The sequence below is a fragment of the Mchenga conophoros genome, linkage group LG10 (genome assembly GCF_057382185.1).
Source record: "Mchenga conophoros isolate Kocher_MC1m ecotype Shallow Benthic linkage group LG10, M_conophoros_male_GT1.1, whole genome shotgun sequence".
NCBI classification, from domain to species: domain Eukaryota; kingdom Metazoa; phylum Chordata; class Actinopteri; order Cichliformes; family Cichlidae; genus Mchenga; species Mchenga conophoros.
Window position 1 is genome coordinate 1,263,124 of NC_140535.1, and position 15,772 is coordinate 1,278,895.

A 15,772-nucleotide genomic window follows, 5' to 3' on the forward strand; every position below is an offset into this window, starting at 1 on the left:
GCCCTCAGGGGTCGGTGCATTGGTGGTTCTTGGTGTCCGGGGCTGGGCGCTCAGGTATGTACCAGCTCACTCCCGGTGGCTACTTGGCGGGACCTGGCGCCTGTTGCTCGGTCAGGCCTCTTCCGGGGCACGGGGGGCCCTGGGGCCTCCGGCCTCTGGGCCTGCAGCTCGGTTCACTCTGGCACAGCTGGCTGCTGGCAGAACCGGCGGGCACGCCGGTGCAGCCCCCTCTAGCTTCTGCCCGGTGGCTACTGGGTGACCCCTCGTCTGGGGATCCTCAGCTCTTCCCATGAGGGTGGCACGGATGCCCCTCCGGTGGTCCTCCTTGGGCTCTCGCACTCTGGGGCCTCTGGATGTCTGGGGCCTGGATCTCCTCCATGCCTGCTTCATGCCCTGGGGGACGGGGCTATGGCTCTCTACATCCTCTTGCAGACCATTACATGGGGAAACCATTTGAATACAAGCACGCTGATCCACACAGGTGTGCACACGGATGTTCACTGCTCGTAGACTTAAATTACACCTTTCTTGGCTGCTACTTCAAAGCACGTGGAGAAACTTTTACTTTGAAATGAATATAAACCTGAATGTGATATATGAGGAAACTTCCTGGGAAGATGAAGTGGACGCAGTGAAACAGCCAGCATTTCAATATCTGAGTTACTCATTTTTTTTCTCTAACAATAGTTTTACACCATTGTGGAAACCATCGATGCAGCCTGATATTCATACATATGGTTTAGCTTGCATTTCATCAGTCTTATAGTGAATGACTGTACATTCGCTAAAATAACTGAGGGAAGTGTTTCACTCTCTCACAATCTGGCTCTGACCCCAGACGTTTTCTTCCCCCTCTATGTTTCCTTCTTTCTGTGGTGCCAGGTATCTTAGTGACCAGAGATGTGTTTGTGCTGTATCACCCTCAGCAGCTTTCCACATTGTAAGCTGACAAAGGTGTGTACAGTACTGCACAGGACAAAGGGGTCTTGGAATTTAAAATCTGGGAAAAAATGCCCTTCTATCTAATCATCAAAACCTAAAGCTTTCAGGACTGATTCTAGCCATACACAAAAACCCTACAGGAGACTATATATTTTTGATGATAATCATTTGTGATTTGATTTCAAACAAATGACTTAACATCCATGAACAGTGGTTTTATTCCTGCTATTGGTATTGTTCTCCTCTGACACACAAATGAAATCTGTTGGTGGTAGGACAAGTGAAACTGGAACTGATAAGCAGGATTGATAGGCAGGCAGACTAAAATGTCAAAAAATGGACTACTGAGAACCAGTATACAAGTAAATGGTAAATGGCCTGTATTTGTATAGCGCGTTACTCAGTCCCTAAGGACCCCAAAGCGCTTTACACTACATTCAGTCATCCACCCATTCACACACACATTCATAAACTGGTGATGGCAGCTACATTGTAGCCACAGCTGCCCTGGGGCGCACTGACAGAGGCGAGGCTGCCGGACACTGGCGCCACCGGGCCCTCTGACCAAGAACCGGTTTCATGGGGTTCAGATAGTTTTCAGATGGTTTTCTTAATTGTCAGGTGCTTTTCCAACATTGTTAGCTCTACAGCCCTCACATTCTAGCTGTGTAAGTTCAACAGGAACATTGTTAAGTGCTATGAAACAGAACTTGCTTTTAAGAATTTATTGTAAAGTCATCTGGTAAAACCTGTTGTTGAGCTACTGGTTCATTGTTCTTATCCTTTCCTGTAAAGCATATGGCCGGTCTCCACCATTTTGTTGAATTATTTTACCGAGCTGCTATTTTAACTAGGGTAGCACCATGGCAGAGAACCTTGCCCCTTTAATTATTGTTTTTTATTAAAATGTTTTAATTAAAGGTTTTGTATTGCCAGCCCTGCAACTGAAGTTCTTTTTTTTTGCAGCTCTATGCTTTTAGTAGTCTAATAAACTTTGATTTGTGAAATTGACCTGCCTCACCTAATAATGAGCCTTTGGGCTTTTGTGGCTAGTACAACATTTGCACTAGCTACTGTGATCTCTCCTGGGGTGTAACTCCCTCCCCAGGTGGCGCTGTCAACACCATTTAGTCACTTTCACCGGTTTTCCGCCTTCACGACGCCAAACATATAAGGCAAAATCAAAAATCGCAAATGTTGCATAAAACACATTTTTATTAATTATTCAGTAAAGCCATGATCTCCATAATCAGAATGTCATTACTGTCATTGTCACAGGTACAACAAAATTAAAAATGGTCAGTGCATCATCCCTAACAATATGAAAATATAAATAAAACAATAAAATTCAATGAAATCAATAAATAAAATACTTAAAGTGCTAATAAGAATAGTATGAGCAAACATTCACATACATGCTTCAGTCAGCGCATAGATTAATTCAAGAGTGCCGTGATGGACATTTTTTTGTAGCAGCACTCAGACGTGTTACTGCGGATGAATAAAAGCTGTGTTTGAGTCTATTAATCCTTCCACTGATTGCTCTGTGCCGTCTGCCCGAGGGCCACAGTTCAAACAGGGCGTGGCCAGTGAGGAATCTTTTATAATGTTCTGAGCTTTTTTACGACAGCGGGTATTGTGTAGATCTTCCAGCGTGGGGAGGGGGCAGCCAGTGATCCTTTGGCGATGTTAATGATCTCTTGGAGTGCTTTCCTCTGAGCCACTGTGCAGCTAGTGTACCAGATGCATATGCAGTACGTTAGTACACTCTCAATGGTGGCGCTGCAGAAGGACACCAGCAGTCTGTGTGATGTTATTCCTCCTGAGAATTCCCAGGAAGTCTCTGTTGGGCCTTTTTCAGCAGCTTGGAGATGTTCGCACTCCAGGAAAGGTTCTCCTCTATATTGACTCCCAGGAAGCGGAAGCTTGCCACCCTTCCTACACAGTCCCCATTTATGAATAGTGGTTGGATCTCTGCCTTTTTCCTTCTGAAGTCTATTATGAGTTCTGTGGTTTTTGAAGTGTTGAGGAGGAGGAGTTGAGAAGGGGGAGTGTTGAGGAGTAAATAAAGACATTCGCGCCAAGCTAAAAGTGCAGACCTCTGCCTTTAACATATAAAGCAGCCAGGTATGACCTCCAAAAGTCCATAAAAAAGGCCAGAAAGGACTACAGGGACAAAATGGAGTCCAGCTACCACAGCTTTGATACCAGGCGACTGTGGGATGGACTGACTGCATCACTGACTACAAGAAGGACAACACAGTCAGTGTTCAGCCCACTGCATCTCTCGCAGACGAGCTCAACAACTTCTATGCTCGTTTTGACGCAGACAACAGAGGGCAGATCCTCTACCCTCAGGAGGACAGTGAGGCTGCAACTTTACCTCTGAAAACAGAAGCTGTGAGATGGACCTTTAAAAAGGTAAATCCTCACAAAGCTCCAGGGCCAGACGGCATCCCAGGCCGGCTACTCAGAGTGTGTGCAGACGAGCTGGCAGAGGTGTTCACCAACATCTTCAACCTCTCCCTGAGGCAGTCAGTGGTCCCCACGTCCCTCAAAGCATCCACCATCATTCCTGTTCCCAAAAAATCAGTGGTCTCCTGTCTGAATGACTACCGTCCTGTTACACTGACATCCGTCATCATGAAGTGCCTGGAGCGGCTGGTCAAAGGTCACATCTGCTCCTCCCTCCCTGACACACTGGACCCTCTTCAGTTTGCCTATCGGACAAACAGAGCCACAGAGGATGCCATCGCCCTGGCAACGCACACCACCCTCACTCACCTGGAAAAAGGGAATACATATGCAAGGATGCTCTTCATCGACTACAGCTCGGCATTTAACACCATCATCCCCTCAAAACTTGCCACGAAGCTCGTCGACCTTGGGCTGGGAACACCGATCTGCAGATGGATTCTAAACTTCCTCACAAACAGGCCCCAGGTGGTGAGAGTTGGTAAGCCCACCTCCTCACCACTCATCCTAAACACAGGTACGCCACAGGGTTGTGTGCTTAGCCCCCTCCTATAGTCCCTGTTCACACACGACTGTGTTGCTAAACATAAGTCCAACATCATCATCAAGTTTGCGGATGACACAACCATCTTAGGCCTCATCACAGACAACGATGAAACGGCCTATAGAGAGGAGGTGATGGCGCTGTACGAGTGGTGCCTGGAAAATAACCTGACTCTCAACATCAGCAAAACTAGAGAGATGATAGTGGACTACCGGAAACGACCAGTCAGGGAGCACCAGCCCATCCACATCAACGGTGTCAAGGTCGAAAGGGTCAGCAGCTTCAAGTTCCTTGGAGTCAACATCACCGAGGACTTCTCCTGGACCCTTCACACAGACACTGCTATCACGAAAGCTCGCCAGCGGCTTTACTTCCTGAGGAGGCTGAGGAAGTTTGGTATGAACGCTAACATCACCTCAAATTTCTACAGGTGTGCAATTGAGAGCTTACTGACGAGCTGCATCACAGTTTGGTACGGAAGCTGCTCTGCCAGCAGCCGTAAATCACTACAGAGGGTGGTGAAGGCAGCAGAGCACATCACTGGCACGAGGCTTCCTGCCATTCAGGACATTTATCTCCAGCGATGCCTCCGTAAAGCACACAGCATCATCAAGGCCCACAGCCACCCAGCACATCAGCTCTTCTCCTTGTTACCATCTGGCAGACGTTACAGGAGCCTGTCTGCTCGGACTACAAGACTTAAACACAGTTTCTACCATCAAGCCATACGACACCTCAACCACAACACTTAAACACACACACACTCCACAGGACGCACTCAGAAGCTACCTGCAGCTTCACAAGTACTCTGTTTAATCTGCACTGGTCACTTCACTTTATTGTTATTGATATTTATATTTTAAAAAAAGTGCAATACTGCAGCAACAACTGCCACAAAACAAAATTTTTTATTTTTTATTATTTTATTTTATTTTATTTTTTTCTACTGTACCATTCTGCTGAGTGACTGTCTTCTGCTCGTCAAATACATTTCATTGCGATGTTGACCCTGTGCTAACTTGCATATGACAAATAAAACTGAAACTGAAACTGAGGAGGTTATTGGCCTTACACCATGACGACAGCTGCTCAACCTCGTCTCTGTAAGCAGACTCGTCACCCCTGGAGATGAGCCCCACCATGGTGGTGTGGTCTGCAAACTTCACAAAGATGTTGCTCTGGTGGAGAGGAGTGCAGTCGTGTGTGTAGAGAGTGTAGAGCAGTAGACTGAGCACAAAGCCCTGGGCTGAGCCCGTGCTGAGACTCAGGGCTGAGGATGTGCAGTGGCCAACTCTGACTCTCTGTCTACGGCCCGAGAGGAAGCTGTTGATCCACATGCAGGTGCTGTATGGAAGCCCCAGGTCTTGTAGCTTGACCACCACTTTGTGTGGAAGGATGGTGTTAAAAGCTGAGCAGTAATCCACGAAAAGCATCCGCACATGGCTTCCATGCTCTTCCAGGTGTGTTACGGCAGCATGGAGTGCTGTGGCTACAGCGTCTTCCGTGGACCTGTGCGAGGGATTTGTTGAAGATCCCGGTGAGGGTCCCAGGATCTGAAAGTAAGCCTGCAGTGTGAGAGCGAAGTGCTCTAATAGGGTGATATGGTACTACAAGGTCATTAAGATAAGATGGGGCCTGATTATTTAAGACCTTGTATGTGAGGAGCAGGATTTTGAATTCTGGATTTAACAGGAAGCCAATGAAGGGAAGCCAAAACAGGAGAAATCTGCTCTCTCTTTCTAGTCCCTGTCAGGACTCTTGCTGCAGCATTTTGGATTAGCTGAAGGCTTTTCAGGGAGTTTTTAGGACTTCCTGATAAGTCTACACAGAAGTTACTGTGATACCTTTTCCTGAAGCTTCCGGACGGCATTGTGAAAAACATCTGCTTAGAAAGAATCCATTGGCTCTGAACTAGGAGGCCTGAAGTATGAAGACTGCGTCCTATTGTGGCCAAATTCAGACATTCCAAGCAGAATGAGCTGAAAGGAACAGACTTCAGCAGGACCAGTTCCCCAAAGAGATCCTGGAGTGACACAAGGTCCTGTTCCCAGTCTGATGCAGCTGTATGCTGTCATCGCCACAGACCGGCGCTACGTGGACAGACAGCTCTACCATGACCCCAGCACCACTCCCTGGTTGTATTAACCACACTTCAGATAAGAATCCGCTAGATTTTTCTCTCCTCCTCTTCCATTAACACCTAAATAGCTGATTCATGTCAATACTTTAATCATCGTGATATCATCACAGATAAATCACCGTCAATCTCCACAGCATGGAGATTAAAACGTTTTCTCTTTCATCCCTCCCATTAGTGCCTTTGCATGTTTTTCTCCCGTCTCTCACTGCACCGATCAGCTGTTTCCTACTCAGTAACAAACAGCTCATAAACTTAAAAGAAAGTTGTGTGTGACTATTTTTTCACTTCGTCTTAATTTCCTTTTCCTCCCTTTTTTCCCTCTTGCTTCTGCTCCCTCAATCTTTTCACATGTGCGCGGCAATATCTCAGACATACACACTCAGCATCAGCACATCCACTACAGCCTCACAGCACACACAGATATGTAGGACACACACACACATACGTCCACTCAATGTGCACACACATAATCAAACAACACCTAGCACCCCTCTGGTCTACATATTGCACTCATAAAAACCTGTCACCACATTTTTTTAACACCCAGTGGACATGTTTTTTCTTATTCATTTGCGCGTCACACGCGGTGTGCAACATTAGTTACACACACACACACACACACACACACACACACACACACACACACACACACACACACACACACACACACACACCTATGGGCACATTAAGGTTTATCCCATGGAACATACATGGAGCTGGCTCCAGAGAGAAGAGGTTATGGAAATGTAACCAGCTTAAAAATGACAGACGTGGTTTTATTACAAGAGACTCACAGACCTGCCTCAGCTAAAGATGAACCTAACTAACTGCAGTTCACAGATACAGTTAAACAGTAAATGAGCAATTATGGACTCTCCTCACCCTAACTGTAGGGAATATACTTTCTTCTCACATTTCAACTCAACAGCCGTCTGTGTGCATGGGTGTTGGACTTCCTCACTGGCAGAACTCAGGTGGTGAGGGTGGGTAGATGCGTCTCTAACATCACCATCAACACAGGAGCACCTCAGGGATGTGTCCTCTCGCCACTGCTCTACTCCCTCTACACTTCAGACTGTGTGGCCACCCATGGCTCCAACACCATTGTGAAGTTTGCTGACGACACAGTGGTGTTGGGTGCCATCTCCAACAACAGGCGGCCTACATGGACGAAGTGAAGAATCTGGCATCATGGTGCCAGCCTTTTTTTGTGCATTTTTTTCTTTTTTTTTTACAGCGCATTGTGTTCTGCCTCCTGATTGGCTAATCCTGTGCTGTGTCTGCTGTACAGGACAGGATGTGTTCAGCTTGTCAAATTTACATAAATCTTCGATCCCAGCAGTGTGACTCTGAAGTGCTGCACTGTATGTTTGTAAGTTTTCTCCCCAACAAACAACGATGTCGACGAAACGTTTTGCTCCATCAAAGGCTCCTGCAGTAGCACCCAAGGAAGATGCCAACCATCGCACAAACAGTTGGACTTCTGGTAGGAGTTACCATATTTTACGGATTATAAGGCACATTAGGCGAAACAAAACAGTCAGATAAGTCAAACTTTACTCATTCTTCTTGCTTCCTCTACTTCCGTACCATTGATGATTCATTAATGTTGAATTCTCTGCAGCTGCTCTGTTCCCGTGTTCTGGACCTGAAAACATGGTTTGATCTTTGGTTTCATCCTATAATAATGAACTTATTTTTCTACGAAGGTTTGAACTTTGAGAGTTTAAACAAGAGACAAAAGTGTGAAAATGTTCGTGCCTGTCTGAGAAAAGTGTATAAAGTGTGTAGTGAGAGGTTTTCCAGCCTTAAAACATCTATAACAATTGTAAAAACTAAAGTTGGCTCCTTCTCAAATTTCACCTGTCGCGGCTTATTTTTAGAACGTAACTCCCGCGACAAACGAGGGAGCGCTGTAATGTTCTTGGTGCTTGCTATTCATTAAGTATAGTAGACAGTAGATGGTAAAGATCATGGTTTTAACACAAGGTTCATTTAGCTTTCTAAAGCAGAAAAGAAAAGAAATAGCTTATTTGTCCCATATTCAGGGTATTATTTTGTTTCAGCATTTTAATATTAATTTGACCACAACAAACATATAAAAAAGACTAAAGGAATTTTGCGCTGCTGTGGTCATCAACCTCGCTGTCAAGCTCAGCAGACTGAGACAACTGGTGGCATCGTTCTTTGGGTTACGGGGAGGTGTGTTTGCTTTATGTGCAGTTGGCAAGCTCATCTGTACTTCTGTGTTTTTAAAGAATAAATACCTCATGGCACAACCACATCCAGCAGCATATCTACAAATCTGAGAGGAAACTCTCCTGCTAACAAACCTGCTAAAATATGCCATTAATACTAACCAAAAAATACAGTAACATTTGATCAGAGTCGTTCAGCTGCTCAGAGGAACGACTCCAGAGAGGCAGGGATGATGAAGGGGTTGAATCTAGACACGAGTCCACTCTGCACTGAGGGGGTTTAGCCAGAGTGACTATGCCACAGGCCAGATTATCATCTTACAAAGCACCTAATGCTTTGTAAGATGATTAAATCTATTTCAGGAGGGATTTATTCCATAGCAGAACTCTGTGATTGCAATGTCTTGATGGATGCTCTCCCATCCAGGTAAGGAAATCCCCGAAGGTTGATTCTGTTCATCTGGACGTTTCAGCTGACGGCAGGTTTCCCCAGTCTTACAGTACATTTGCATAATCATTACAACTAGCACCACTGGCGAACAATGGGCTGTGAGGTCAGGTTTTTGATCATTAATATGCAAATTATTATGACCATTGATGAGCAACCATTGATCAATGACCACTGATCTATGCTTGCAATGTCTACATCTTTCTCACCATTAAAGGAATTTATAAGATGTGTTTGGTTATATCTTTAGATGTTAGCAGTAACGAATGTGTAACAATTGCACACACACTAATAAAACCTTGTAATGATGCTGTCAGTTTGAAGCAGAAAATATTGGACGATCTTGCAGCACCGCTACTCTGTCCACCATTCATACACAAGTTTCTCCCTGACTGGATTTGCCAATCAAAGCTGTGATCATGACGTTGCACCGTATTTCAACAGCATCACAGCAAGTTAGTAATTAAAGTCAAACTTATGAGAAAGGTGACCCTTTGAAAACAAATCAGTGTGATAAGAACTATTAATAAAAATGTATCTGAGGAGAACTTTTTTGTTTTAGCTGGACCCCAGCAACAATCTGGAAACTGTGACGGTCATTCATATTGCAAACCAGCCCACGCTACTCTTCTTGCATTCACTCTTCACAAGGTCACCAACACAGTGATCTATGTATTTACAAAAACTTTTGTTTTGAAAATCACCACAGTATGAACTTAAAGCAAATGCTGTCTGCTTGATACACTGTGGCTGTGCGACTTACCAAGAAGAGCTTCAAACAGGTTGCTTTTGAAAATCCCCATCACTCTTTGAATGGCAGTTTTGAGCTGCTGCTCCTCCGGTTTCCTCAGGTTAGTGCAGTATTCCTCCAAAAGTGCAAGGGCTCGAGCTGTGTCTGCAGAGCACAGAGGGAAAAAGGCTCTGGGGTTTCCTTGGTTTATTTTTCTCATGGATAATTTATGTAAAATATATACATTGATCTGGTAATATTTAATATCCTGTGCTAAAAGGTTGATTCTCTTCATCGAGACAAAGTATTTTCAGTGGGAGAAACGTTTTGTCACTCATCCAAGTGACTTCTTCAGTCTCAGCTGACTGCAGGTTTCCCCACTACCTTTGCATACTGACTGAAACTAGCCGACTAAAGAGAGGATGCCACACCGAGGATGGGGACAAGTGGGTGAAAAATTTGTCATCTAAGCAGAGAAAAACATCCTTGCAAAAGCGTTGAACTTTGCTGTGACGCCTAGACAAATCGTGCCTCAGAAAAAAGCGATTTGAAACAACAACATTGTAGATGTTGAAAGTTTCGGCCTGTCTCAGCAATGCAAGGCCACCAGCATCCAACATCAGCATGGAGGAGAGGAAGGTACTCACATCACTTATTAATGACAGCAACATTATCATCCTTCAGGCAGACATGGGTAGGGTTGCTAAACCAGAAAGACTATCATGACCCGTCATTAGGCAGCTTGAATTTAGTTCGGAAGTGAGAGATGTCAGTATGGACGCAGATGATGGGCTCGTACTATGTTACATCTCTCTTCAATTGTGTTCCAGTCACTGAAGCAGTGGAAGTAGTTCATAAGAGATGACAGGATGACCCCAACCTCAGCAATAGGACCACTCTCAGCACCAACCACACGTGTTTGCTCCGTGTCTTCATTCCACACATTTCATATACAAGGGTCAGTACTATTACACATTAACTCAGTGGACCGACACATCAAATTCACCAGGGAGGATATGAAAAGTGGCAGGTTAGCCTTCTTAGACTGTGAGATTTCCATCAGTAATGGGGGACATATAAAAGCTGATGTGTACCATAAACCTGACACAGCGGCCAGGGAGGCAGAAGAACATCAAGAAGGCCCTGAGTAAATGTGGTTATCCCAGCTGGACTTTTGTCAAAGCTGGGAAGGCTCCTAAAGAAAGCTCCAGCAGATCCAGGAGAGAAGGACAACCGCTGCCCACCTGCAGTGATCCCGTACGTGTCAGGAGTATCGGAGCAGCTGAGACGCATTTTTTCTAAACACCGGGTCTCTGTGGCTTTTAAACCCCAAAACACGCTGCGCCAAAAACTGGTCCACCCCAAGGATCGGGTCCCCGACACAAACAGAGTAACATAGTGTACGCTGTTAAGTGCAGGAGGACTGGCAGGATTTATACATCGGGGAAACCAAACAACCTCTGGCTAAGAGGACGGCACAACACAGAAGATATACCTCATCAGGCCAGGACTCTGCAGCCTGTTTACACCTACAGGCCAGTGGACACTCTTTCAATGATGAGGATGTAACATCCTGGACAGGGAGGAACGCTGGTTTGAGGGCGGAGTCAAGGAGGCCATTTACGTGAAAAGGGAAAGACCATCTCTGAATGGAGGAGGGGCCTAAGGGTACATCTGTCACCATCTTACATGCTGTGATTGCAGCCATTCACCAACTCTCTGTGAATGGCACTCATGGCTATTGATCAGTGGTCATAATTTACATATTAATGATCAATCACAGTGATCGATCACATGCATTCAGTGGTGCTAGTTTCAGTCTTTGTGCAATGTCCTGTTTGTAAGGTTGGAAACCTGCAGTCAGCTGAGACTGAAGACGTCACCTGATGATGATGAAACGTTTCTCCCACTGAAAACGTCCAGATGAACAGAATCAACCTTTTGGGATTTACTTACCTGGATGATTGAGCATGCATGAAGACACTTAATATCTTGTGGCAAAGTTGTATAAGATAATAAAAGGGACTGACAGTGATGCATGGTGTTTATGGCATACAATAGATCTTTTTTTCCATTACATACTGGATCTGGCTGCATGGTGTGCTCCCTCCTGGTACAAGAGCAGAGAGAAGCGCAGCACTGATGTTTGAACAATCTGTGTTTCAGTTCAAAGGTGGTGTATGGGGTGGAGGCTTGTTCCACATCAGAAGGCAGATGCATAGATAGTTGTTTATGCATGGAGGAAAGCTTATGTGGACAATTCTGAAAACATGAAGCTCGAGCAGTTTAGAGCTCATGACCCTAAACAGAACCTGTGAGCAGAGGTCTGCTGGGTTCATTCAAATAGAATTCTCGTTGATTTTGTGACTCTCTGAACACAAATTGTACCATTTAACACAATTTGTCCACTTAGAAACACTGGCCTTCAATATCCAACACATTAAGTACAAATTAATCTCTCTCAAGTTACACCTTTTCAAACTCAATTAGAAGAACACTTCATTTGTGTGTCAGCGTATAAAAGAGATCTCAAATGTCTTAGTCAGATGTTAGGCAAGAAGATGGAGCACCGAGAAAACAGAAAAACTTTAAGCGACAGCCTAACACGCAGACAGTTTATACTATTTCTTCGGTTCCGCGTTGTATTGCAGTAAAAACTAAATACCTCTTTCGTTACCCTTTTGTATCTGTGCACTAACGTTCTTTGTAATCTAAAAACTCCCACTAGGGCTTATAAACTCTCCACCAGTTGGTCTTAGAACTGAAGAAGCTTCTCGGATGAGAGGTGAAACGTCTTCAAGGAAAACTTAAAGAAGTCCAGACGCTTTTCTTTCCAAGATCTTTAGACTACCATGACCTGGATGACTGAGAACCTACAAAGACAAAGACTCTACTATGTAGAGTTTCTCACTGTATTTAACATTAATGTAGGTGAAATTACTGAGTTTTATGAAATACTACTAAATGACATACGCTGCTCTTAAAAGTATTTATCCCTTTCCTGATTTCTTATTTTTTCCATATTTGTCACACCTACATGGTTTAGATCCTCAAAGTTTAATATTAGACAAAGATGACCCCAGAAAATGCAGAAATTCCACATTTGTTGGAAGACTGAGTTTAAATATAACCTATCAAAGTGAAGTAAGTTAAAAGATCTCAAGAACAGATGAGTAACAAAGTAATAGGAACCAATCAGTCTGGAAACAGTTACAAGGCCATTGCTAAGACGTTAGGACTCCAGTGATTTACTTTGACAGCCATTATCCACAAACGGGGAAATCTTGGAACAGTGGTGAACCTTCCCAGGAGTGGCTGACGTGTCAAAATTACTCCAAGAGGGCATTAGCGACTCATCCTCGCTTGCCTAAGCTCATTAATCAACAATAAGAAAGAGACTGGGCAAAAATGGCCTGCATGGCAGAGTTCGACAAAACCACTGCTCAACAAAACAAGTATGATGGCTTGTCTCATTTTTATTGATGATCCTCAACATTTCTGGGAAAGTATTCTGTGGACTCACAAAACAAAATTCAAAATAAAAAGATCACACAACAGTCAAACACGGTGGTGGTACTGTGGCAGCTTTGGACTGCTTTACCGCTTAGAGCTCGGACAACTTTCTATTACTGATGGATCCATGAATTTTGCTCTTTACTAGAAAATCCCGAAGGGGAATGTTGGCCATCGGTTTGTGGTCTGACACTCCAGAGCACTTGGGTTATGCAGCAGGTCAATGATCTAAAACAGACCAGTAAATCCAGCTCTGAATGCTATATTGATGCAAATAAAAGTTATGCATTCAACTCTTTCCTGTTTGTTTTAAGAGTTTTCTATTTGCATTTGTATTCATTTATTTTGCACTTATAAAATGTACATTATTCTCTTAAGAGAAGAGATTCATTGTACAAGATGCATCTGCTACTACTACTATTCAGTTTCTGGGCAGGTAATAAGAATACACAAAATCACATGATCAAGGAACAAATGATGTTAGCAGGACATCACCTCAAAGGTTGTGGTTGTATCTTCTGAGCAAAAAAGAATAAAGCAATATTAAATGTAAGTTGCACATCCAGGTTACAAATTAAGTTCTCAGAGCTTATTATTGATAATAATTATTATATTTAATAAGGTTTCTTCAATGATGAAATTACCTTGGTTTCTCAGTGATTTGATTGGTTTTCATTTTGTAACACTTGGTTGAGACCAGCAGGAGATGAGATAGTTAATCTGATCAAATTAATAGTAAATAAACTTCCACTGTTTCTCTCAAGTGAGTAATGAAAGTGTTGAAAGTGGGAACTGATAAGAATGTAGTGATTCCAATTCCATAATCAGTATCACTTATACATTCTATTCCTTATCAATTCTCTTATCCTAATTGGGTTATCACTGGCACCACCATTGCTAAGCAGCATATCAAAGACATTCATGCAAATGAGCTGCAATACTGCGCCGTGAAATGTTTGTACGTGTTGGAGGTCAGTCGCCCCTTTGTTGTGATCAGTGTTGGGGTTCAGAAAAATGTATTACACATATTATACAGAATACTAATGTTCATGTTATGTTAAGTAACACTCATGTTACTTAATTTGTTACTAGTTGCATTATTTTCACGTTTCTCCATAAAAGGAACTGAAACACACAATAATCTCATAATTCCTATTTAAAAATAAAAACCTCAGCCTACAGTCCCAGACACCAACACACGTCTGTCATAATGAGGACGTAAATATGATGTTTCTCTTAGTATTTAGCAACAAGAACCAAAGATGAAAACCAGCAATCGCTACACTGATTTGACTTTAGAAACATGAACAGATGAAAATGGAGGTTTCAGCCTGACTGCTCATCACTGCTTTTGTTACCTGTTGAATTTCAGGATCTGGCTGCCGGGCCCTGGACTCACTGAGCTTTCACATGGCTGCTTATTACCATGCTGTCTGTGCAAAGAGCCAAAGTTGTGTTAGCAGTATAATGCAGTGTTTCCTGTCCTGGACGCAGTTAGCACTTTAACATTGCACTCTTGTCCTTTTGTGCAATAAAAATAAAAGTAATGTCCATATCCACACTGTAGATTGCTCCATTTTTTCCTCCTCCAGCAGAATCGATGGGCAAGCAGACTAACAATTCCAAGGAATTCAACTACTGGGAACCAGTTTTCTACAAGAACTGGTTCTTGAGTCCCATCCCTAGTTGAAAGGTAACTATATTGTGTATGCTACTAGTGTTTTTCACATGCTTCAATGTGGAATCTAAAATGATACCTACACATTGAACACAGCAACACTGTTTACCTCGTGATCATTTACAAGTGTAGGAGAAATCAGTATAAAGTATATTGTTACAGTCATTAATATACACATTTAATAACAGAGGGACACCAGGATCCATCGTTGTGCCACAGACACCTTGTGATAACTTATTTTCTAAATATGATTTTATCCCGTTTAAAACACTTGTAGAAAACAGAGTGTAAAAGCATTTCTGTATTTACTGTGTGAAACGCAGAAACACTGCACCTCGTTTATACAGGTTAGCCTTCATAGCCCCTGCAAACACGCCCAGCTCTAAACTGGGATAAAACACAGCATCATTTAACAGATGTGTTTTCAGCTGCTGCTAAATGACTTTTTTCCAATAATTTGGAGACAACAGGTCATCTTCAAACTGGTCTGTAATGGGCTACTTTGTCTTTATCACCACCTTTATATGGAGAGTAACAACTGCACTGTTGAGAGCAAAGGGAAATATGGATACATGATTTTAGAGGACAAGAATCAAGCCAACCAGTGTTATCAAGTTATTCGAAAAAAGTAATTAGTTACTAATTACTGATTACTTCTCCAAAAAAGTAATCCTGTTACTAGGCTGATTACTTATTTTCAAAAGTAATTAGTTACTTTTTAAAAACATGATATACAACCTGAGTAGGTAATGAAGCAACCGGCCTTTCAGCCCAATTCTATTTTTTCTGCATAATCCATCATATACAATGTAACCACATGGAAAAGCCTCTGTTTAAAACTTGTTTTATTCGTTTTAATGCAACTGTCTTTGACTTGAAGAAATTCTTTAACATTTAAACCTGTTTCCTGCATATTCCAGCAAATAAAATAATGTTTTGTGTTTACACTCTTTCAACTAGATGCAAGTAAAACTCAGCAAAAAATAAATAGAATCAAAGACTCAGCAGCTCTTAAATCTATTGCCACCTGTTTAGCAGGAGTGGGGTGGGTGGAGGTTTGCCCACAGCGGTCATGTCAGTGGGGGGATCCGGGGCTTTCTCTGT

The 15,772-nt window shown here is 43.2% G+C and overlaps 1 protein-coding gene across 6 annotated transcripts in view; it reads right to left on the minus strand.

The window, feature by feature from the left end:
- Positions 1–15,772, minus strand: part of LOC146565164 (disks large homolog 2-like) — a 190,237-nt gene that overhangs the window by 171,438 nt on the left and 3,027 nt on the right. For 3 of the 6 annotated variants that reach the window (XM_085288054.1, XM_085288052.1, XM_085288051.1), the window contains exon 3: positions 9,511–9,642. The exons of 1 other annotated variant lie outside the window; for it this stretch is intronic. In XM_085288054.1, the coding sequence (XP_085144180.1) occupies positions 9,511–9,642 (132 nt within the window). Of the gene's footprint in view, positions 1–9,510; positions 9,643–15,772 lie in introns of those variants that run through there. 2 more of the 6 variants (XM_085288061.1, XM_085288059.1) reach the window with 2 other exon arrangements.